The sequence below is a fragment of the Ovis aries genome, chromosome 3, assembly GCF_016772045.2.
Source record: "Ovis aries strain OAR_USU_Benz2616 breed Rambouillet chromosome 3, ARS-UI_Ramb_v3.0, whole genome shotgun sequence".
In the NCBI taxonomy this organism is placed as follows: domain Eukaryota; kingdom Metazoa; phylum Chordata; class Mammalia; order Artiodactyla; family Bovidae; genus Ovis; species Ovis aries.
Window position 1 is genome coordinate 95,086,137 of NC_056056.1, and position 24,448 is coordinate 95,110,584.

General features: G+C 56.8%; 2 protein-coding genes across 13 annotated transcripts in view; both read right to left on the reverse strand.

The window, feature by feature from the left end:
• SFXN5 (sideroflexin 5) overlaps window positions 1-2,640 on the reverse strand; it is a 126,220-nt gene extending 123,580 nt beyond the window's left edge. For all 9 annotated transcript variants that reach the window (XM_042246345.2, XM_027966998.3, XM_004006070.6 and 6 more), the window contains exon 1: window positions 2,531-2,640. In XM_042246345.2, the coding sequence (XP_042102279.1) occupies window positions 2,531-2,632 (102 nt within the window). In that variant the 5' untranslated portion in view covers window positions 2,633-2,640. The remainder of the gene's footprint in view (window positions 1-2,530) is intronic.
• A 2,040-nt stretch (window positions 2,641-4,680) lies between these two features.
• Window positions 4,681-24,448, reverse strand: part of RAB11FIP5 (RAB11 family interacting protein 5) — a 45,023-nt gene continuing 25,255 nt past the window's right edge. Inside the window, exons 2-6 of one of the 4 annotated variants that reach the window (XM_042246341.2) lie at window positions 21,865-22,301; window positions 21,070-21,769; window positions 10,833-12,077; window positions 7,127-7,316; window positions 4,681-6,839 (exon numbers count right to left, since the gene is read on the reverse strand). In XM_042246341.2, coding sequence (XP_042102275.1) covers window positions 6,636-6,839; window positions 7,127-7,316; window positions 10,833-12,077; window positions 21,070-21,769; window positions 21,865-22,301 — 2,776 coding nt within the window. In that variant the 3' untranslated portion in view covers window positions 4,681-6,635. Of the gene's footprint in view, window positions 6,840-7,126; window positions 7,317-10,832; window positions 12,834-21,069; window positions 21,770-21,864; window positions 22,302-24,448 lie in introns of all 4 variants that reach the window. The other 3 variants (XM_042246340.2, XM_042246339.2, XM_027967000.3) reach the window with 3 other exon arrangements.

Below are 24,448 nucleotides of genomic sequence, written 5' to 3' on the forward strand. Positions count from 1 at the left end.
GACTCTGCCATGCGAAGAAGAAGGGATTGGAAGGGGGCCAGAGAGCAAGCAGGGAGACCTGGAAGGAAGCTTCTGCAGTGGCTCAAGAGATCAGTGAATGGGAGCTCAGTCTAGGATTCCAGCAGTGGAGACAAGTGGATCTGAGAGCTATATGAGATGAAAATCCTGTTTGTATTTAGAGGATGAAAGAGAGGAAGTCAAGTACACAGGGGACTCTGGGTTTCTTGGAGTCAACTTGATGGCAGTTTGGGCTGCTTGCACAACCAGGGAGTCGTGTGAGAGGGGCAGAGCTGGAGGAGACAGGTTCCTTAACATGAATGAATATCACATGCACTGTGCTTTACACAGGGCTGGAGGAGAGCTGCTTCTAAAGCAAATATAGCAAACACTTGCTGCCCTTGGGAGTGGTGCCAAAAAGAGGTACCAGCAATGGCTGCCTCGACAGAGTAGCCTCAAGTATGCGATTACATCTCCAACAGAGATAACAGCAATGGGCTCCATCATTTGGAGCCACTAGGAGGTTCTCAAATGTGTGTGACTGTCCCAGGACAGTTGCTGGAAAAAAACGAGCCCATAAATTAACTGAGCACATTACTATGTGCTGAGCCCCAGCTCAGGGTATCATGGAGACAAGCGGAACTGCAAGAGCGGCCCCTCCTCTCCGAGAGTGTTCACCAGTGTTGAGGAGAACCAGTAATCACACAGAGGAGTAGGGATATTCGAGGACCACAGGGCAGACTGCAGTAAAGGCTGACTTATGAGGATCACACTTGGGGTAGTCAAAGAGCTGGGCAGGAGGGGTCCCACCAGGGGATAAGGGAAAGAAGGGAGGAAGCGTTTAAAAGGAGGTGGGCCTGAGTCTTGAAGGACTAGTAGAATGTGGGGTTGGGGAGTGGGGAAGGGGTCAGCTAACGAAGCGTCACTCAAGCCCAGGCACAGGCACCCCAACAGGCCACTCTGGGTGGCACCTTGCACTGGCAGGATGACATCAGTCTCGCCTTAGATACTTGCTGCTGCTGCTGCTGCTAAGTCGCTTCAGTCGTGTCCGGCTCTGTGTGACCCCATAGACGGCAGCCCACCAGGCTCCCCCATCCCTGGGATTCTCCAGGCAAGGATACTGGAGTGGGTTGCCATTTCCTTCTCCAATGCATGAAGGTGAAAAGTCAAAGTGAAGTCGCTCAGTCGTGCCCGACTCTTAGCGACCCCATGGACTGCAGCCTACCAGCCTCCTCTGTCCATGGATTTTCCAGGCAAGAGTACTGGAGTGGGGTGCCATTGCCTTCTCTGACTTGCATGTTGAGGCGGTTTATTTTTTAAAGGAATTAAAGTCTTGTTTAAAAACAGTGGGGATGTTTTCTCAGAAGGCTCAAAAGCGCAGCTCCTTAATTAGCAAAGCTTAGTGCACCGCTTTGCTGGAACCAGTCCCTCTCCCACCAACATGATAATAACCAACCAATCAACCACCGCACCGATCTTGATACAACTTTCTTTCTTCCTGCAAACTTTCCATCCACCTCCGTGGCGCTCCCCCCGCCCCTCAACCCCAGGCAAGCCTAATTCACTTTAGCCAAGTCTCTTTGCCCCTTTTCTTAACAAAGTCCATTTCCTCAGCGCTGGAGGCAGCAAGGACCCGGGTATGCGGTGTAGGAACGGTCCCACCCAGGCTCCTGCCCGGGCAATAAGTCTGAACTGCGGACTCTCTCTCCTGGGCCGAGGGAGAGGAAGAGACTGTAGTGAGGAGAAAAGGTCCGAAGGAAAAGGACGACTGTCACTGTGCTCCGAAGAGCCACATAGGGTCGGACAGAGACGAGCGCTTCGTGGAGGTCGCAGAGGGTTAGAGGGCTGGGGTAAACCCCCGGGGACGCGGACGCTCCGAGCTCCGGGGATGACACAGCGTTTCCTCTGCACCCCCGGCTCTCCCCGCACGTCCTCACTCCATCCCCGACAGGGCACCTGCCGGCCAACTCGCTGCATCAGCGGAGGGGACAGGGGTGGCCAGGCACCCCTCGGCAGGCGGTCCTAACCCATCCCCACCGCGGACCTAGCTTGGGGTGGAGAGCTGGGAGCGGGGCAGCTCGGGAAGAATGTGGGTCACCAACCGGGAAAAAAGTTAGAATGCATCTCGACCACGCCAACTTTTCACCCAGGGCCGGATTCGAACTTTCCGCCTGGGGGGGGCGGCTGCACTGCCCAAGCGACCCTGAAGAAGCAGCTTGGATCCCGGGGCTAGGATCCCCGGCCGCGGGGGGCAGTGTCCAATCACAGAGCGCCTCTGGCAGGAAGGGCTGGAGGGCGCGGGCGGCGGAGAATGACGGCGTCGATGGCCAATAGGGAGCCAAGATATCAGCCCTCGCCCACACCACTGACCAATGGGAAAAAGGTGACTGTGGCCGAGGTCCACCAGGCAGTAGCTGCAGGCTCCCTGGTGGCCGCGGGTCGGAGACCCTAGGGCTAAAGAGGCTTTTGGGGAGGAGTTTGCTCGCCCTCCCTGTGCCACCCACCGACCCTCAAGCCACAGCCCGGTCCTCACCTGCTGGAAGCGGGGTTTGCCCAGCTGGAAAGGCGGTGCATCGGTCGAGGCATTAGCGGCACTAGCCGCCGCCGCCGATGCTGTAGTCGCTGTATCCGCCATGGCCACTGACGCCTGCAATCTCCGGCCCTTTTAAAATGTCCCTCCTCGGCCCCCGCCACAGCTGCCTGTCCCGATTGGCCATAAGCTACCGCAGCAAGCCGAAGGCGCAAAGGGTTGTGGGGAGTGTAGTTTTTCTTGTCTCGGAGCTTGACAGCCCTAGACTGCGGAGAGTTCCAATGACTCAGACTGGCTCTGGGTTCCCGCCGCTAATTTTGCAGGCGTCGGCAGTCCAAGAAGAGGGCGCGTGTACGTCTCTTAAGATCTCAGTAGGGGTCAGTCGGGCGACCCCTCGCTGGTACTGCCCCTAGAATTTTGAGTTGAAGCAGTGGGCGTCGCCCCTGGAGCTGCAGCCCAGAAGGACATTACTGATATGGGTCTGACCCTTGGATCAGATGGGTAAGGACTCCAGACGTAGTAGGGAAATCTTGGAACGCTTTTTACGAAGAATCGCACTGCAGAATCTTCATGCAGGTTCTTCTGTCACCACACTGTCCCTTGGCTCTTGCTCTCCAGTCACCCTGATTCAGCTCCTGGAGCATTCTGGGCGCTCGTCGCCATTGACCCAGAAGATATTAACTTTTGGTCTTTGCCTAATGCAGGCTCTCTCTGGCTTCAGCCTAAATATTGCGTTTCCCAATCCTCGCCCTGCTTGGGCAAAATCTTACATGTTCCTATCAGCCAGCACTTTCCTTTCGCAGCCGTTACATTTATATTTATGGTTTTGAGTCGGAGAAGGCAATGGCACCCCACTCCAGTACTCTAGCCTGGAAAATTCCATGGATGGAGGAGCCTGGTGGGCTTCAGTCCACCGCTAAGAGTCGGACACGACTGAGCGACTTCACTTTCACTTTTCACTTTCATGCATTGGAGAAGGAAATGGCAACCCACTCCAGTGTTCTTGCCTGGAGAATCCCAGGGACAGAGGAGCCTGGTAGGCTGCCATCTATGGGGTCGCACAGAGTCGGACATGACTGACGCGACTTAGCAGCAGCATCAGCAGTGTTTAACGGTTAGAGTTATGAGTTTTAGGGAGAGAATATCACAGAGGTGAAGTGCCTTCTTTTTCATATATCAGAGACATGACTGAAGCAACTTAGCAGCAGCAGCATGGTTTTGAGTATCTGCCTTTTCTTCTGTGAGGTCCACAGGGCAGGAGTTGTGATTTTGGGATTCATTGCTAAGTCCTCAGTGCTGAGGGCTCAAGCAGAGACTCAAATATCCTGTTGCTGTAAGAGTTAAAACAGCAGGGGCTTAAGAGTCCTGACAGCCTTCTCTTCCTCTGGCCAACAGAAGATCTCTTCTGGGTCCAATTCCAGGGCAAGAAGAGAACTGGGATGGGGAAGGGGAGTTTCAGACATGCTTAACCACCATCAGGTACCAGGACTTTCCCTTAAGCAAGAGTACCACCAACTGTAGAGCAAGGCACCAGCAGGGATAATAGATACACTCATGCAGAACAGACTAGCAGACTCCCAGCTGAATTACCTGGTCAGTGAGCCAGACTCGGGGGAGGACTATGGGAAGGACAGAGGGAGAGCTGCCTGTTTTGCCCAAGAGGGCAGTAGAAATGTTTGGTTTTGACCTTCGGAACTTCTTCTCCGCTGACCAGCTTTGAGTCTCCTCAGGCTTATAGTGAAGTTCAGGGTTGCATCATGCCTCTGGACACTGCATGATCTGTAGCAGTCAGTTCCTCATCCATGTTAAACCACAAGAAACAGACTTTTCCTAGCTGTGGAGAGTCTAGCTGGCCATGAAGAACCATTTGTATCTTGGATCTGTATCTCATCTTTCCCTACTAGACTAAGTGGCTTGAGAGTAGGAACCAAGTCCTGAAATCCCTCTGTATTTCCCACATTACGCAACAAGTATGGGTAACCTGGGAATGAGAAAAGGCTTAGCCCAGCCCACTGGGCAACACTGTGCTGCTGCCCCTGAGGTCAGGGCAAGGACAGTATTATCTGGGAACCTCATCATCTTGATTAAAGGCTGCTTTCTTCCTGAAGAAGCCTCCTTCATATGTCTATCAACAGTAACACAACAGAGCCACCTACAGTATGTTAATTTTTTATTCATCATAAAGTGCTCAAAACATGAAGAACAAGCTCTTTATAAACAGGCGTTACAACTAGGAAGACAAACAGCAAAGCAGTACTGTGCCTGCTCCCTGCCCACTTCACCTGCAGCTCTCCTCCACGTTATGGCCAGGAGCATAAACAGCCACAAGAACCCTGGGCTTCAACCCAAAACTCTTAGAGAGACCTCTGCCCTGGGCATTTTGGAAGCCCACAGCCAAGGGTGAGCGGAAGACCAGGGTCTGGCCTAGGACTGAACAGTGCCCAGAGGAACATCCAGTGGAGGAGTAATCCCCCTCCTCCTGAAGTGACACCCTCAGTGACCCCCCCAAAACATGACCAAAGTCTGAGCACCCATGGACACTCTTCAGCTTTGATGAGTGATTCTTAAGGTAGATGGCATGACAGGGGCTTTCCCCTGTGTGTGGGGCTCCTCTGCTTCATCCTGGTGGAAGGAAAACGTCACCCAGATAGCACATCCCTTCCCGTAGCTTTCCAAGTGACCCCACAAGCTGTCTCATGAAGAAGAGGTGGCCACAGAGGAGCTCTCACATTTTCAGTGGGCCAGAAGTATCCCCCTTCAGCACCTCCTCACCCCACAGTGTTTGCTAAGGCAGAGTGGCCCCAGCCACCAAAGATTTCCCTGCAGATGCCTTGGGGAAGCCTGTCATGTTTACCACAAGCAAACCAGAGGCTGTGTCAAGGGTAGACACTTTGTTTCAAAGTGCACTGCAGCAAAGCCAGGCAAGGACATGGGGCAGAAGGGACAGGCTGGTCAGCAGCTAGTGGATGAATGGGAGGGCAAGAAAGGCTTTTTCCTAAGTATAGGCAGGGTGGGGCCTCCCACTTCCAGAATGTGGTTTTTATCCTAAGACCCTCCTCAGCTGGGGAGGTGGAGATGGCAGGGAGGCTGAGCGAGCAGCAGCAGCTTGGCCAGACTCTTAGCTGGAATTAACTCTACGGGAAGGGGCAGAGCATGCAGCAGCACTGCCCTACCCTCCTTCCCCACTCCCAGGCTCCCAAGAGATCCAACCCCATGTGCTCAACAGGAGGAAAGGGGAACACCAATTAGGGGGAGAGGTCTACATCCAGAGGCTTTTGACCCCACCCACAAAAGGCACATTTTAATTGGTTTCCAAAAGTTCAAACCCTGCACTAGCAGGGTTTTGGTATCTAGACAGGCAACGAGAAGAGAGCTGGAGGCTTGATCCCCAAACATAAGCAACCCAAAGCCCAGAGATGAGTGAGGAGGCGCTCTCCCAACTCTGGCCCCAGCTTTCCACACATTCACACGTGACACTCACTCCGTGCAAAAGTCAGAAGAGGAGGGCGGGGAGTGGCCTCCGTCTTCTCCCTCCATCCACGCTGCACTCGCTCATGAAACAAGCAGACTCGGACATGGCAGAGAAAGACCAGACCACGAGGCTCCCTGCTCCCGGGGGTATGGGTGTGAAGCTGAAGAGTAGGCACCCTGGTTGCCCACAACTCACAGCCATCTGGGCAGCTTGGTCCCTGCCACAGCCCCAGTAATACTAGGAGCCCTCCAGAGGCGGAGGGAGGTGGAGAGGACAAGGGTTTAGCTGTGGGAGAAATGGGGGTAATAAAGCATGTCCCAGGTACCACATCAAATTGGAGCTCACCCTGGTTTCATCTTGAGGGTTAAATTCTTTGTTCCAATTCTCTGGAGCCCCCATAGCTAAGGGGTATGAAAACAGGCAGGTGGGAAAGACCCAGAGCTCCCAAAGACACACAGGTTGTCCACAGTACTTGACGGTGCCAATGGGAGTCCACACGGCCCCCTTTCCAGCAGCCCCAGCTGAGGGAGGAGACAGGGGGACAGGGTGGGACTTAGTTCAGCGGGAGGGAGGGAGGGAGCGGCCCCGTGGGATAGCAGGTCTGCGCCAACCCTCCGGGAATGGGGATGAAGGGGGCTACTTGGGGGGAGCGGGGGGGATCTGCAGCAGCGTGGGCGAGCTCTCCATGATCCGCACCAACAGCCTGTCGATGTAGCTCTCTAGCTCCTGCACATGCTCGTCCCGCTGGCTCAGCTCCCGCTCCCGCTGCAGGAGCAGGCCAATGAGCTCGTCGTGGGTCAGGTGGTAGTATTTGGCTGACTGGTCCAGCACATCCGAGTCCTGAGGCCAGACGGAGGGAGTGTGGGCAGAACAGCCTTGGGCCCACCTGCCCCCACCCCCCACAGCCCCATTTCCCAACCCCGGCCCTAGGAGCTGCCTCTGTCCCCAATGCCAGGGACAGCCTAACTGGCTTCAAGGCTCTGGCCAAGTGGGGCCAGGGGCCAGGCCTGCTTCTTGCTCCAGCCTGCCTGGCATGCCTCCCCCGCCCCCAAACCTCGAGACGCCTGGCATCTCTTCAGAGTACCACACGCCTGGTCTGAAACCACTGGCACCCTGCTGGACCTCACCTTTAGCCTCTTGGCATCCACAGTCTGGCCAACCTGGGGGGCTGGAGCCACAGGCTGAATGCTGCCAGAGGTGACTGTCTTGAGCTTCTCCAATCCGCTGCTCAGGGCTGTGCTCAGACTGGAGCGGGACTGCTTCCGGTCAGGGCTCCCCTCCACTGGGGCAGTGCTGAGGGGCCTCACAGGGTGGGGACTGTGAAGACAGACGGGAGACGCGTTACAGGGAGGACGAGTGGCACGAGGGAGCAGCGGCCACCTTCTCCGTGGGGCCAGCAGGGCTCACCACCTGGCAGCCCCTTGCCCTGCTCTCCACCTGCCCCCACCTGCCCCCTTCCTCCCTCAGACCCCTCCCTCTTCACGGAGACAGCCCAGGCGTGCTACAAACTTCTCTGGACCTAATCCCAGTCTTTAATCCCAGAACCCCCACGCCCACAACTCCCTCCCTCCCTCCTCTTCTCTGTTGTAACTTTTCTCCAGGGTGATGATCTATCCTCCCAGTTTCTTAATTTTCCCAGGACAGGGGATTCCCAGCAGGCAGGTCTTTTAGTGCTAGAACCGGAAAGACCAGGCAAACCTGTGGTGCTGGGTCACTGGCCTACCTCACTCTACTGGTTGCTTGCTAGCAGCATTTACACAGGCCTGAGAAACACTCCCTCGAGCTTGTCTGAGCTTGTCTTCATCTAGCCATCCCCCTCAGTCATCTCCACCTCCTCTTCCTTCTCACGAGCCTCTCCAGAGTATGTGGACTGCATTCTCTCCGTAAGTTCCCACCTTTCGTCGACTCCTCAACCCGTTAGGACGGCGGCCCCCACCGGCCTGTCACAAGCGTTCCTGCTGAGGCCACCGACCCCTCAGCTCTCACCTCACTGACCTCTCTGTGGTCCTCCCCTGGCACCGCTCACTTACTTTTCCTTTGGGCTGCTCCTTCTCCCTGGTTGGAAACCCAAAACCTCTGTCTGGCTTCCGGACACCTGACATCCTTCCCAGTCTCAGCTGAGGGTCTGCCTCTCGGTTCCCGCCCCAACCCCTACTCTCCATCTGCAGCCCAGACTGCACCCCTGAGCTCTAGACCTATGTAGATAGTTGCAGACTGGCTCCTTCAGGGTCCACACTCGCCTCCAGCCTGACTGCCCTTTCCGGTGCTCCCTGGCAGAGAGTATCAGGCACCATTAGCTTCTTATGGCTCCAATCAGAAACCTAGGAAGCCCTCTGAACGCCCTCCTTCCGCTTCAACCTTGACAAACATCAAGCTCTGCTGCCTTCTCCCACACTATCCCCTCCCCTCCAAGCCAGCACTGGGTAAGACTTTCCAGCTATACCCAAGCCACCACCTCCAACCGCTCCCCCATCCGCTATGGATAATGGTCTCCCCTCCCTGGCAGCTCCCTATCAAAGTGTGTGTGTGTTCCAAGTCGCTTCAGTCATGTCTGATTCTTTGCAACACCATGGACTGTAGCCCACCAAGCTCCTGTATCCATGGGATTCTCCAGGCAAGAATACTGGAGTGGGTTCCCATGCCCTTCTCCAGGGGAATCACCCAACCCAGGGATTGGACCCGAGTCTTCTGCAGTCCTGCATTGCAGGCAGACTCTTTACCACTGAGCCACCTGGGAAGTCCCTATCAAAGTAAGAAAACACAATCTCCACCACAACCGGCCCCAGGTCTGTCCTCCGGCCCCTACTCTGTCTGTCCCTCCAGCCAGAGGAAAATATGCTCTCCATAACCTTCAGGTTCTTATAAAAGCTGTTCCTCTGTCTGGAACACTGTCCCTCTGCCTGTCGGCCTGCTAACGCCGGTTCATATTTCAAAGCTGTGCAAGTCCATTTCTTCCAGGAAACCTTCCTGATCCCCCCCATGCTTACTGGGGTGACTCTCCTCGGAGATCCCCCAGCACCCGGTACTTGTCACAGGTACCCAAACTGCAAGCACTAGCCTCCAAATCAACGTACCTGCCTCTAGGGCACCTCTCAGAATCTTCATTTACTTCACAGAGGATGTGGACTGTTCAGTGTGGGGAAGCACAGCGGCTTAGTCCAAGGCCCTGACTACACTGGAGGGAGGCCCAGCCAGCCCCCGAGAAGCCAGCGCTGGCACTCAGGACAGGGCTGCGGATTCACTGTCAACCCAGGAGGAGAGGCAGAGAGCCCAGGCGGGGGCAGACAGTGGGGAGAAGAACACATCCAGCCCGTCCTGCCCATGGAGGCTTCACAGGAGGAGCAGGATGTAAAGGCAGCACTCAGGCCACCGAGGGGGCAGTGCCAAAGGAGGGGAGGGACACAAGTGGGGCGCAGAAACACCCTGAACGGGGGCTTGGAGTCCTGAGCCCTCGGTCTGCTTGTCCGCTACGTCTGAGGGACCCCAGACCCCTCGACTCTCACAGACTTCATTTCCTCATCTGAGAAATGGGGACAGCTTTACTTGGCCCATCCATGTCATGATGTAAGGAACGTGCCAAGTACAGACGTGACGTCAACTCTGAAGAGAATAAAACTTCCAGAAAGTGGTGAGTATAATTAGAAGTGGTACTGGAATGTGGCAGCGCCAGCTGAGGGTGCTGTCATCAGAGCAGGGAAGCTGTAATCACCTCCGCTCTCCCACCTCTGGGATCAGCATCACCACCTCTCCCCGCAACAGCAGCCGGAGCAGCCCAGACTCCTTCCCACCCACTTCTCAGAAACCAGCACTGGCCCTCTGGGGCTTCCCTCCCCTGTTTCACTTTTGTCTGCTGTCTGGATTGGGAACTCCTTGGGAATACAGCAGGAGGAGTGTCTTTCACCTCTGTTCAGTGGCTGACACACAGTGGACACTCAGTGAGTTTGGATGACCAAAGGTATGAGCTGGTGGGCTGGGGGCCTCCAGAGGCCAGTGCGAGAGCCTGTGCCCCCTGCTACCCACCCCTGCCTCTTCACTCAGCTCTCCCAGAGCACCAGACTCCCTCTGAATTTTGCTGCTCCTGCTAAGTCGTACACCATTCCCCACAGTGACCTAGCTCTGCAGGACTCAGCTCTGGTCATCCCTCACCAGTCACCTGGTGAGGTCTCGGCCGCCTAAATCTCCCAAACAGAACAATGCCACAGTGACCACAGCCTCACAGGCATCCACTGACCTCTCAGCACAGTCCTAAGCACACTGGGACCACCCCGTGCAAGGCACAAATGCCAACCAATGAGGCACCTGCTGGAGTCAGAAAAAAACAAACCTTTTTTCTGGGGGTCATACCCAGGGAGCATCTTAGATTTTCTTTTGTCCTCTAAAGGTATTTTGGCTCTCCTCTCTGATCCCAGTACCAGGACCTCCCCTCTAGTCTCTGTCTTCACAACCTACTCCCCCAGGCCTGCCTTGGAGGACACGGCCCCCATCTGACAAGCTGAACTGCCCCAGCCTCCCTTGTGCTGGGAACCTAAGCTCTCATCTCTGCTCCCCCGCTGGCCCGTATCATTCTCCCTACTCCATGCCTCCCCTCTTCACCTCATCGTCATCATCCCCCAACTCCTGACCAATGGGGGGGCACCTGCTGGCCCAAGGTCCCAAGAGGAAGCAGCCTCTAAGCCAGCACCATGGAAGGCTCATGTCTCCAGAGCTCTGGGGTGAAGGAACCCCTCACCACCCCCGAAGGGGCTCAGGCGGGAATGTGAGTACCTCAGGCCTTGGGCCGCTCTGCCCTTCACCTCCCTTCCCCCCGGAGAGCATTTTCCAGTGGCCGCTCACCTGGCACTGGGCTGTGGATCCTCAGCTGGTCGTGTCTCCAAGGGCAGAAGCGCAAGCGGGGAGGCTGGGGTGCCTGCAGCGTGGTCCTCCCCAAGTGGGGTGGAGGGGCTCCCAGTGGGGGAGGCTGGCTCCCCAGGGGCTGGGGAGGAAGAGGTCAAGGTCCAGGCTCCAGGCAGGGGAGAACACGGAGGGCTGGGGCCCCCATGGTGGTGGCTGGCCCCGGGCAGGAGAGGGGGTGGTGGCAAGGCAGGTTCTGGGGGGGTGGGCAGCTCTTCTGGACCAGAGCGGATGGAAGATTCCCTGGACCCTGGAGGGGATGTGGATGGGAGGCTGGGGGGATCCTGGCTCCCCTGAGACATGAAGGGGTTCAAGGCATCCTCCTCTGAGAGCCATAAGTCAGCCTGTTGGCGGCTGCCTGACAGGAACCCAGGCCCCTCTCCTACTGGGTCCTGGCACTGGGCCTCAGGGTCTTCTCTCTTTGGAGTCCCCCACATCTGCTGACTCTGAAGAGCCAAGCTCTTTGAGTAATGGGATGTGGGGGCAGGGCCCTGAGGGCAGCTGGCGGGCACAGAGAGGCAGGGCCCGGATGCCACGGGAGGGCTGGCATCCTCTGCTAGAGCTTCTGGGCCTGGCCCACCCAGCGCGGCTCCAGAGGAATGGCTGTCAGACTCCAGCTCAGGTTTCCGGGCCTCCTCCTCCTGCTCGGCCTCCTGGGGACCACCAACAGGTGCACTTGGGATGACATCTTCTTCTCCCGTCTCTGACCCCCTGCGACTCAGCCCCCCTACCGCCTCCTCCTCCTCCTCCACCGCCTCTGCCTTCTTCTCTTCCTCCGCTGCCGCCGCCTCCTTCTCCTGGGAATCTGAGGGGGTGAAGAGACGCGGTGGCTTGGGAGGTGGTGTCTGGGGCTGCAGCCCCTGGTCCAACTCCCACTCAGGCTTGGACTCTGAGTCTGGCTCCGGAGGGGGCAGCCCCCCGCTCCTCTGGGGGCTCACAGGTTCTGGTGACCGTAGCTGCATCTGGGGAGGAGGAGGCAGCTCATCAGATGACCCTTCCTGCAGGACCGGTGAGGCAGTCTCCGCCGCAGGAGAAACGGTGACCACATCCCATGGCCAGGAATCATCCACTGTATCGAGCTCGTGAAAGAGCTGGCTTCCACCTTGGCAGGTCTCCTCGTCCTGGTGGGCCTCAGGGGCGCTGTCTGGGTCAGGCAGCCTCTCCCACATGCTGATCACTTCTGGGGAGCTAAACAGAGACGTCGCGCTGTCTGCCGGACTCTGCCCTGCCTCCCCTCCTGGGGCCGGCAACTCCCTGTCTGCTCCGGAGGCTGAGGCTCCCGGGTGCAGCTGGGCTGACGCGGGGGGCAGACAGGCCCCTTCTGACCCGAGGGGCCCTGGGTCAGCCACACTCGTGCTCGGACAGTCCAGTCCCAAGTCCAGAGGAACTCTGGGCTCCAGCCACACGCTGCTCCCACCTCCTTCTCCTCCCTCAGGGTCCCCCTGGGGCTCAGCTGCCTTCATTGTCATGGCCCTGAGGCCTGGGTCTTGCAGCCCAGTCGCCTCCAGCCCGGCTCCTGGTGGGGCCAGGATCTCACTCCTGGCCTCTGGACGCAGCCTGCTGGCAGCAAAGACGTTGAAGGTGTCGTCCCACTCAGGCGGGGCTTTCCCAGGGGAGGCCAGGGGGGTGGGGTTGGCCCTCGAGGCTCTGGGGAGAGAGGGAGCAGGTGAAGGAGAGTTAAGCGCTATGTCGGCTATGAGCTCCTCGAAGAAAGGGTTGCTCTGCAGGGAGGTGAGGAACGGGTTGGTGAGACCCGAGAATCCAGATGGGGTGGCTTCGGGGATGGCGGCGGCAGCGGCAGCAGCAGCAGCAGCGGGGGAGGTGGCTGCACCAAGGTTAGTGCTTAGCAGGGGAGCAGTGGGGGGGGCCGGAGTGCAGGGGGAGCAGGGGTGGTGGTGAGGAAGAGCAGCCAGGCCAGATTCTACCTGAGGAGACACGTCCAGGCTGTGGGGGGAGACAAAATCGTGAGCCTCCTGGTTAATGCCAAGAATGGAGAGGCCCCTGCTGAGCCCCACGGCCTGCCCCCCACCCGCCTGGGGAAGAGGTGCCAGTGCTACGCGGGCTGGGCTCAGGGACGCGGGCCCGGGGACAGAGGGAAGCCCCCGGCACGTACATGATGAGGCAGCACCCCCAGGACGAGGATGCTGGACAGAGCTCATCTGATCCTCACACCAACCCCGAGGAGCAACACTCCCATTTTACAGGTGGCATCCCAACTACGAGCCCCTGCTGACAATTACTCAATGCCAGACTGCCATCTGAAGAACCAACTAGAAAGCACTTTACATCTCTTTATGGACTGAGAAAAGAAAATACCGGCTGGTTGACACAGGACAGACAGACCAGAGAAAAGCCAGGCGCAGGTATGTGGCTGGACGAAGTCAGGACTAACAGAACCCAGCTGGTGCCTGACCTTCTGACCCCTGAAACAGCCTGGGTCCTCCTGAGCCCAGGAGGAAATGGAAGGTAATGATGGGGCTGTTATCAGATGCGACGCGGTATCAACCAGACAGAACCTTCTGTTGTGGCCTTCTCGCTTTTGGGAGGGGTACCATAACCAGCCAAAGAGGATGAGACACTGCTGAGAATGTCTGCCGCCCGGCGTCCACCTGGCCCGGCACCCAGCAGGCAGCCTCTCACCGAGGACACCGGCGGGCCAGGCTTGGAAGTGACCCCGCGGGGGAGACCAAGGCTGGAACGTGGCAGCAAGAGCAACTCTAGGTGTCACCAGGGGCCTCCTGGGGTCCCCCACACAGATCCCTGGCTCCCCTGGGAAATCCACTCCCTGATGATACACTCACATTAACCAAGACACGTGCTGGCCTTCAGGTGCCCCCTCCGGGCTCTCCCTGCGGGGAGCACACCCTGCACCTATGCCTTATCTGTGGCACGCAGCTGACTTGAGGGGAATGGGAAGGGACAGACTCTAAAATGAGAGCTTTTGGCTTCTCTGGGACACCCCCGGGACACAGACAGAAGGCCAGAACGATAGCACAGGGAAAAAGGGGGGGCAGACACCCTCATTTTCAGCAGTCTGACAATGCTTTGCAGCTCAGCCCACCTGTCAGACCCAGACCTCATTGGCCTCGGCTGCTATCTCGAGTGCCATCTTCCATCCCCACAAGCCCTAAGACCCCCAATTCCTCGATCCCTGCCAGCCCAGATGGAAACATCCCGAAGAACTCCTATACATCCGTCTTCTCCATTCAAGCACCTCCTTCCCATGGGGAAATGCTGGGGGTGAACTCTGAGGCAGCAGAGGCCAGGCTTCAACAGTCAGACCATGAGGAAGGAGGGCAGGGGTAGGAGAGGCGCCTACAGAAAGAGGCCCGGGAGTCTGGAGTCAGGACGCTTGCAGGGAGCCAGGGCCCAGTCAGAGGAGGTCCCAGGGGGCTGGGCGGAGGCAGCGCCGCTCATCTGCAGACACCAGGGGCAGGTGATGGGAAGGAGTCACAGGAGGGCTTTCCAGACAGGCTGGAGTCTATCGGCCTAGTCTCAAAGGCGGGACACAGTCAGACCCCCAACCCCTGGGCTTCTCTTAAGAATCCAGCTTCCAGAGACTCTTCTGAGCCTGTTTTTGCCCTGTAATAACTCCCACAGGCGGGGAAGAAGGAGTGGGGGGCGGGGCATATAAAGTCCTGCCTTCTCCCACCTCACCAGGGCTTTCCAGAACAGCTCTGCTTCTACGGTGAAGACACGGTGAAGACACTGAGAGAGGGAGGACCCTGGGCCCAGAGCTCCTTTCTCCTTTCCTCCAGAAACGTCTGCCTCAGGGGCCAGAAGAGCAAAGCCTCACCACCGCGTGGTCCAGTCCACCCCACCATCGGAGCGCCAACCCTGCTGGCGGGGCTCGGCCCCAGAAGCAGGGCTGAGCGAAGCGGAGCCAGCTCTTCCCAGTGCCCGTGATGACAAGTGGACAGAGGAGTCTGGCAGAAGCAGGTCCATCAAACATTAAACAGCCCCAAGCTTAACCCCACAGCCCTCAGCCCCGGCCTGGCCCCACTCACCCGTGCGGTCTTGCAGCAATCTGGCGGACTGTCAGAGCCATAGGGCAGGAGAGGGCAGGGGAAGGGCTGGGAGCCGCAGGCTCGGCTGGCAACCCTCCCTCCACTGGCTCCCCAGAGGGGCACACGAACCTGTTGGTATGGCACCTGCACCTGTTGGTATGGCACCCGCAAATGGCCTTCCCTAGAGGACGGAGCTCCAGGTACAAAGCCTAGCTAGCAGCCGCCCCAGAGCCAGCACTCCACCACTTCACCCGCCCTCCCTGCCCCCGTGCGCCCCCCGGCTCCACACCAGCGGCACATTCTGCAAGTTCTCACTTTACAAAGGCCCCTCCCAGGAATTCCTTTGCGGTCCAGTGGTTAGGACTCCATACTTTGGCTGCGGAGGGCCCAGGTTCAATGTCTAGTCAGGGAACTAACATCCCCCAAGTTGTGCAGCCGGGGCAAAAACAAAAAAAAACTCCCCTCCCTACCACTGCACCTGACACAGATCAGAAACGCATTGCCGTGTGGGGCTGTCTTCGCAGGGTATGCTCTGAGAACAGGGCCCACTGTGCCAGCCCCACACACTGCTGCCCTGTTCCTTCTGATCCCCACCAAGCATCGAGGCTTCAACACACCCTGACTCATCTTCTCTTCCAGGACCAAAAGCTAGGGAAAGAAATCAGAAGTCCAAGGGTCTCTGCCCCTCCGGTTTGAGAGTAAAACTTCAGGGCCTTAGTGTTGCTTCAGGAACCTTACAGCAATCGCATGAACCCACCACTTAACACAGCAATCGTCTGCTCACTCTGACAGGCCCCCTCTTCTTAAACACAACTGTCGCTGGGTGACCCCCTACAGCACGAGGAGAACATCCCTGTAGCTAGGGGCCAGGCTGCACTGGTGGACAGCTCTTCCTTAGACTGAGACGAGCCGTGTGTCCTTGTTATCTCCATGCACTGGTCCCAGGGGCATCAGTTCAGTTCAGTTCAGTTGCTCAGTCGTGTCCAACTCTGCGACCCCATGAATCGCAGCACACCAGGCCTCCCTGTCCATCATCATCTCCCGGAGTTCACTCAAATTCATGTCCATCGAGTCAGTGATGCCATCCAGCCATCTCATCCTCAGTCGTCCCCTTCTCCTCCTGCCCCCAATCCCTCCCAGCATCAGAGTCTTTTCCAATGAGCTAACTCTTCGCATGAGGTGGCCAAAGTACTGGAGTATCAACTTTAGCATCAGTCCTTCCAAAGAACACCCAGGACTAATCTCCTTTAGAATGGACTGGCTGGATCTCCTTGCAATCCAAGGGACTCTCAAGAGTCTTCTCCAACACCACAGTTCAAAAGCATCAATTCTTCGGCGCTCAGCCTTCTTCACAGTCCAACTCTCACATCCATACATGACTAATGGAAAACCATAGCCTTGACTAGACAGACCTTTGTTGGCAAAGTATTATCTCTGCTTTTGAATATGCTATCTAGGTTGGTCATAACTTTCCTTCCAAGGAGTAAGTGTCTTTTAATTTCATGGCTGCAATCACCATCTGCAGTGATTTTGGAGCCCAGAAAAAGAAAGTCTGACACTGTTTTCCCCATCTATTTGCCATGAAGTGATGGAACCAGATGACATGATCTTAATTTTCTGAATGTTGAGCTTTAAGCCAACTTTTTCACTCTCCTCTTTCACTTTCATCAAGAGGCTTTTTAGTTCCTCTTCACTTTCTGCCATCAGGGTGGTGTCATCTGCATATCTGAGGTTACTGATATTTCTCCTGGCAATCTTGATTCCAGCTTGTGCTTCTTCCAGCCCAGCGTTTCTCATGATGTACTCTGCATAGAAGTTAAACAAGCAAGGTGACAGTATACAGCTTTGACGTACTCCTTTTCCTATCTGGAACCAGTCTGTTGTTCCATGTCCAGTTCTAACTGTTGCTTCCTGACCTGAATATAGGTTTCTCAAAAGGCAGGTCAGGTGGTCTGCTATTCCCATCTCTTTCAGACTTTTCCAGAGTTTATTGTGATCCATACAGTCAAAGGCTTTTGCATAGTCAATAAAGCAGAAATAGATGTTTTTCTGGAACTCTCTTGCTTTTTCCATGATCCAGTGGATGTTGGCAATTTGATCTCTGGTTCCTCTGCCTTTTCTAAAACCACGTTGAACATCTGGAAGTTCACGGTTCACGTACTGCTGAAGCCTGGCTTGGAGAATTTTGAGCATTACTTTACTAGCGTGTGAGATGAGTGCAATTGTGCGGTAGTTTGAGCATTCTTTGGCATTGCCTTTCTTTGGGATTGGAATGAAAACTGACCTTTTCCATTTGACTTCACATTCCAGGATGTCTGACTCTAGGTGAGCGATCACACCATCGTGATTATCTTGGTTGTAACAATCCTTTTTGTACGGTTCTTCTGTGTATTCTTGCCACCTCTTCTTAGTATCTTCTGCTTCTGTTAGGTGCATACCATTTTTGTCCTTTATCGAGCCCATCTTTGCATGAAATCTTGCCTTGGTATCTCTAATTTTCTTGAAGAGATCTCTAGTCTTTCCCATTCTGTTGTTTTCCTCTATTCCTTTGCACTGATCGCTGAGGAAGGCTTTCTTATCTCTCCTTGCTATTCTCTGGAACTCTGCATTCATATGCTTATGTATTTCCTTTTCTCCTTTGCCTTTCACTTCTCTTCTTTTCACAGGTATTTGTAAGGGGCATGGAGATCTACAAAGGCTCTCCCCCAGACACTCCCTGAAAAGGCCAAAGCCAACCTTTCAGGCATTCCCACCCTAGCCAACATGCCTTCAGCCAGCACCCCCCACGACTCCATCTCCTGGCATCTGTCTAACAGGTACCCTAATGTTCAGGAAATGTAACAAGACACCCTCTCCCTTCATCTGGGCAGTGAGGTGACCCGGGCAGGGGGTGGGGGGGGGGGGCGGAAGGGGTGCCTGTATGCTGCCACATAGGGAGATCATAAGAGTTATCTTCCAAACCAGACTAGTTTTAATATAGTAAAGGGGACTATGCCAGGAAAACAGGCATAAACAGGACTTAGAGCCTCATTACCTCTAAGTCACTAGCACACGCCAGAGTCACGGGTTTGCACCACTAAGGATGCCCCTGAGACCCCGAGTTCTCTCAGCAGCCAGCGCACACTCCAGGTTCATCGAGATCTTGCTGTTCACACCTGGTGAGAGGCTGGGGCTGATGCAGAGACTGCTAAAGACCACCACAATACACATGCCTCTAGGCTGGACCATGAGTGCTCTCAATTGAAAAAAAAAAAAAAGTTTTTATATAACACCTGATCTGCTACTGAGCACAAAGATCCACGGTTAGTGTGAAGGGACGGACAGGAGCCTGAGGTGCCCTAAGAGGTCACCCTAAGAGGATCAGAAAGGGACAGACACAGAAACCACCTGTTTTGGCACTGGTGGGTTTTACACGCACGGTCATGATGGTCCTAAAACACACACTAAAGTAGCCTGTGCTGCAGCCCAGGGTGAATGGCCCACAGCAGGGCTGGTAAGCAGGGCCTACTCCAATGGCCCAGATCTGAACCACCCACTGCCCCCAACACACACACACACACGCTGGTAGGGGCTAGTGTGGCAGTCACGGGACCTGGCGGACGAGGGGCAAGGCAGGAGGAGCGGGAGGACCCCCTTCCTGGCCTCTCATACTCTGGCTCCTTCTCCAACAGCAACAGCTTTTCTCTGCATGCCATGCTGAGCACAGCACATCCCGCCTGCGGCCTCTCCCAGGGGCTCAGTGCCATGTGGGAGCACTAGAGGGCGCCGCTGCCCTGCCTAGTGAGGAACGCCCAGCACTCCTCAAAGGTAGCCCTGGGGCAGAGGCACCCAAACCTCTGGGTCTGCAGACAGGCCCCCCTGGGGGTCTCGCAGCTACATTCAGTCACTCCAGTTCTAGGTGTCCAACTTACAGCTTCCTGCCACAAGTTCTTCCTGCTCACCTCTTACTCTCTGCTCAAAAGCCCCAAGCCCTCTGAGCAGACACCAAAGGTGGTTTCTCCCAGACCAGCCCCCCACCTCTGAGGCACTGGGCCAGGGTGACACTGACAAGGCTCAAAGTCCAGGTCACTCTACTCCAAGAACAGTTCCCTCCCACCCTGCCTGGACACCAGGCCGCAGAGCCTGCTCTGCAGCCACTGCAAGCAAATAGGCCCCAGGGAGGGCAGGAAGCCCCGTCTACCCTCCAACCTGCAGAGGACGAACTTGGAATTCAAGTCCAGAAGGACAAAAACCTCAGCCTCCTTATGTTTGTCAGTCATCCAACTTCTCTTGCCTCTGAAAAGCCATCAGAAGACATGGAGCCACTGAAGGAATACAGTAAGCAGCCCAAGGACAACCCCCACATCACTCAGTCACGGTCTGCAGAGCTCTGAGCCCAAGGCCCGGCACACGCCTAAAAACTGCCTTACTGAGACACGTCCCCTCATCCATCCTGGCCTGGAAAAGGCCCAGAGACACCCCACGGACAGCAGCACTGGCCCGCGGTCTGTGCCCCTCCCTCCACCACACCACCTACAATCTCCTAGTGGCCACAGGGCCACTGGCTCAGCCTGGGTATCTGAGAAAGGCCCACCGTTCCTTCCCCTAGGCAGCAGGCAGCCAGCAGTTCCCCGGGCTCCAGTGAGCAGGGCTGGGCAGCAGGGACAGAAGCTGCTCCTAAGTAGGAGAAACCGCCCAGAGACTGATCCCCCCACATACTCATCTCCAAGCCTGTACAGAGAGCTGCGAGACGGTCAGGGCTCCAAGCTAAAAGGCCCTGCATCTCTCTCCCTGCTCCCCTGAGCATACTCAGAATTTCACAGGGAAAGAGAAGAACAGAGACTTCAGGAGTCCACGCCTCCCTGCTGGGGAAGAGGCTTAGGGCCTTTCTCTCCACCCTGCCTTTTAGCCCTTTACCACTGTGCCCCATCCTCCCCCTCCACCTCTGGCCATATCCACTGATGGGGATGGGTGGGCTTGCTGAGAGAACAGTGACAGCCGCCCTTGCCACACTGGGTGAGGTTGTCACAGAGGCACATGTCCAGCCCTTGGGAGGGCAGGATACCTGCTCCTGGTCGAAGCCCAGAGCCCCTTCCTGAGCCCTGCTGGACAACGCGGCAACCTCCACCGGCTCCAACTTAGGAGGAGGCCAAAGGCCTAAGGTGGGGGCTAGGGGCTCTGTCCCAGGCCTAGGCTGAAGGACTGCATTCTTCTCCTGGGTGGGACTCAGGATATTAATAGAGCAGCTACCATCAGCACACGCCCTACCCCAAGACCAAGAGACACCAGAGGGGGCCAGGGCCCCAAGAGTCTCCAAAGACGCAGAATAGGTCAGACTTCAGGGGAGCTGCCCACAGCCTCTGGCCAAGTCCTGGGAGCAACCAGGGGTGAGTATATGGGGGAGGAGTGGGCACATCCATTACTCGACTCCTGTCTCTCAGAGAGAAGAGAGCAGAGAGCCAGCTGGGACAGCTGGTGGGAAGTCATCTAGGTTCAGACAGGGTGCTGCTGCTGCTGCTGCTAAGTCACTTCAGTCCTGTCCGACTCTGTGCGACCCCACAGACGGCAGCCCACTAGGCTCCCCCTGGGATTCTCCAGGCAGGAACACTGGAGTGGGTTGCCATTTCCTTCTCCAACACACGAAAGTGAAAAGTGAAAGTGAAGTTGCTCAGTCGTGTCCGACCTCAGCGACCCCATGGACTGCAGCCTTCCAGGCTCCTCTGTCCATGGGATTTTCCAGGCAAGAGTACTGAAGTGGGGTGCCACTGCCTTCTCCGTCAGACAGGGTGGGGAAGCCTCAAGTGAGTCCTCAGTCCCCACCTCTCTATCTGGCAAAGCTTCATGACCTTGAGGCCAGCAGGCAAGAGGCAGAGGTTGGGAAGCAAAGAATCCCTACAAATGGCCTTTCCTGCTTTTGTCCCCTTCCTCCCCCTCCTCAGGGGATAGTTGTGCCAACTCAGGAAGTGAGGCCCACAGGACCCCCAGAGTGCCGTGCTCTTCAACTCACCTGTGTCCACATGTAGACAACAAGCCTTGGCTTAGGTAGATAGGGTTCCCCCTCTCAACCATGCAAAGCCAGAGCCCCAGCAGCCTGCCCCAGGGCCCCAGCTGCTCCATCCTCCCTGCCCCGGGGTTCACTGCAGACACCCCAGCATCTTTCCCGGGGACCAAAGCTGGTCTTGCCAAGGACATACCTGGGTTTCTGGGATGGTTCCTTGGCTTCTCTCAAGCCAAACCAGCTACTTTTGGCCTTTTCCTCCCCACTGGACGAGTGGTGGGGGGAGGCTCCCAGAGAGGGGCCCCCCTTCTCCCCCAGAGAGCCTCGGCACCCCATCTCGCTCCGACTCAGCCCCTGGTGGTGATGGTGGAAAAGGCCCATCCGGGGCTTCCGCTCCTCCTTCCGGGCTCCCTCCTTCTCCACCGCAGCCTCAGAGGAGGCCACCATGGGGGTGGCGACCTGCACCGGCCTCCCCTCTGAGGGCCGGGCCCCCTCCTCCTCTCCAGAGCGGCAGGCCCCCGCGGCCAACACTCCAGCCTGTGAGCTCAGCTCCTCCTGTCCAGGCGCCGCCTCAGAGCTGCTGGGGCGGTGGCCGCCTCGGGCCCAGGAGTCGTCCGCAGACCGCGGCCCCTCCTCGGAGGGCCGGGAAGAGCCAGCGTGCAGGGAGCTGGAGGGTGGAAACGGGCCCGAGATGGAACTGCGGTGCCGTGGGGGCACCGAGGGCTCCTCGTTGTATATGTGGCTCCCGTTGACACACAGAGAGGAGCGCGAGGCCCCATCAAGGTGGCCCTGAAGGTCAAGAAGGGCCCGGGGAGGCGCCGCCCGCATCTGGCTGGCCTCGTCACTGTAGGTCCGTTTGTGTTTGAGCAACTTGGGGGACGGTGCAGAGTCCCGGCCTGGAAAGGAAGCACATGTGGGGTGAGACGCCTGCTCCCACCTCGGCCTTCCCTACAGCCGAGGGGACAGCCCGCCCTCCGCTGCCCTCGCTCACCCCCTTCCGAGGACAGCCAGCTGCTGCGGCTGGGCGAGCGGGTGAGGAGCTCGGCGCCGGGGCCCTGGTAGGCCAGGCTGCCGCTGGCCGAGGACAGAGTGCTGTCCGAGCCCAGCGAGGTGTTGGACTGGGTCAGCGAGGACTTCCGCAGCTTGTTGCGGAGGAAGAAGCCTTTGGCTTTGCCCATCTTGCCCAGGCTGCCCAGCTCAGGGTCCTCCAGGGCGCTGCTGGGGAGGATGGCAGAGGCAGACTCCAGGTCAAACTTCTTCTTGCCCTTCATCTTGTCCTTGATCTTACTGAAGGGGGACCGCGGCTTATCCTTCACAGACAGGTCGAACATGCTGGCGCTGAGGTTGTTGCGTGTGAACTGGATGGTCACCTGGATCTCCCCGCGCTCCTTCTCCTTCTTGCCCGCCTTCGAGCGCAGCTTGTACCACCTGTGAGAAAGAAGGGGGTGTCAGGGCTCCAGTCGCAGGGACCCCCAGAGCCCCTCCCTGCCCTGAGGGTCATGACAGCCCCCGCTAAAGGCTCCCACAGGCCTGGGAGGAACCCTTACGACTCCAGGCCCCAGGTACAGACACAGGTACCCGCATTTCCCCGTCTACATCATCTCCTCTGACTGGTCGTAGCCTAAGCTCTGCTCTGAGCCACCAGTGAGTCCTGGAAAGAACAGCTCTCCCCGAAGCCCAGGGCCAGGAATGCTAGTGCATGCACACACACACACACACGCAAGCGCACACACACACACACACACACACCGCCACCCCACCCCCCCTCACGCCCTCACTTACTCACCCAAAGCCCTGCCAGGTACACCTCTACAAGACGGAGAAGCAGGCACGATGGCATAAAAGAGGCCTTAAGCAACAGGCTCAGGGAAGGAAAGAGCCCTCCTCATCTGGAAGCACCCACCATGTGTTACAAAGGGATGGGGAGGGCGGTGGTTCTCATCTCCCCTCCATGCACTGCTCACAACAGGCCTGGGATTTTACAGATCAGGAGGTCAAAGCTCCACGGTGAGGCAGCTCAGCCAAGAACAAGCAGCCAGGAAGGAGACTGAAATTAACAATAATGCACTGCTCCTGGCTCATCAATCATAAATGTACCGCACTAATGTTAACACAGATGTTACTAACAGAGGATACTACAGCAGGAGCAGGGAGGGGGTATACACGGCAGCTCTGTGCACTTTCCACTCGCTTTTCTGTAAACCTAAAACTACTCTAAAAATAAACTCTTTTAATTAAAAAAAGCAGACACAGCAAGCACAGCGAGAGCGTGAGCAAGAAGCCACGAAAGGAATAACACAAGGACGCTCTCCTGAAGACCAAGAGCGCCGGCACTCAGCACAGTGAGCACAGACAGACCTGGGGACGGGGCCACTGAGGCTTCAGAGCCCCAGGCACGCAAAGGAGACTAGAGGCTTCTGCAGAGGGGAGCCAGGCCCACGTAACACAGTCACAAGTCAGAGCAGCATCAGCTCCTCACTGGCAGCACTGGACACCTCATGGAGCCATGCCTCTGCAATTCTGAGGGAAAAACGCCCCAGAATTCTAGACCCAGCCAGTCAAGTTTTATTCCATAATAAAGTCCAGTGGAGGTGGTCACATTGGTCACCGAAGGGCTCAAAGACCCTCAGAGTATACACACAGCACACACACATACCCCCCATATCACACACAAACACTACACACGAACCCCACCACACACGCCTCAGTCCCTGCTGTGGTGGTCATCTCCCACCTAACATCTGCTCACCCCACAGCACGAGCTCCCTGAGCTTCTCATGGACATAAAGGGGTGGGAGATCTTCTGTATGAAAGCCTCTATATGTCCAAATGTCCAGATTAAGTCACTGCAAGGAATTGGTGGTACTGGTGGGTTTAAACCTTATAACTTTAAAAAAAAAAAGCCTACCCAGGGGCGTTTCCAGTTGGATCCCTTTGGAAGCATCCATCATGACTAACCTCTTGGGTGCCCATCACGGGCTCTGCACCTGGCCTCTTCTTGGTGACCACTGGGAAGCCCAAGTAAAGTGAGCCCTGGCTGTTGGTTTTCCCCCCCAAACCTGAGAGACCACCCCTGGGAAGGCTGGCTCAGGACATAGCACAAGCAAGGAGGGCAGAGGGCCGTGCTCAGAGCGGGGGGGGGGTGTGTTTCTGTACTCTCAAGATGAGCAGGGGCAGGGAAGAAAGATGGGGGAGGAAAGGCGAGGAGCAGAGAAGAGAGCTAAGAGACAGACTGATGGGATGTGTGCGAGGATGGGTCTGGGGGCATGAGGAGACATTTACTAGAAAGACAAACCAGCGGGCATCAATATCCTCACCCCCTGGCCTTCTTAACCCAACATCCACCCTGGGCCTGACCCTTTAAGTCATCCAAGGGCAAGTCAACTTGCTCAAAGCTGGACTAGACCTCATTTAGTACAAAAAGATTCTGGGAGGTGGGGCAATGAGAAGTATTAATACATGGACTCCAGCCACAAAGCCACCAAGCCCCGAGTGACGGGAATCAGCAAGCACAGACGTCCGTCTCCGGGGCTGAGGTCAGAGGCCCTGAGCCCTAGCAGTCACGCTCCACACCC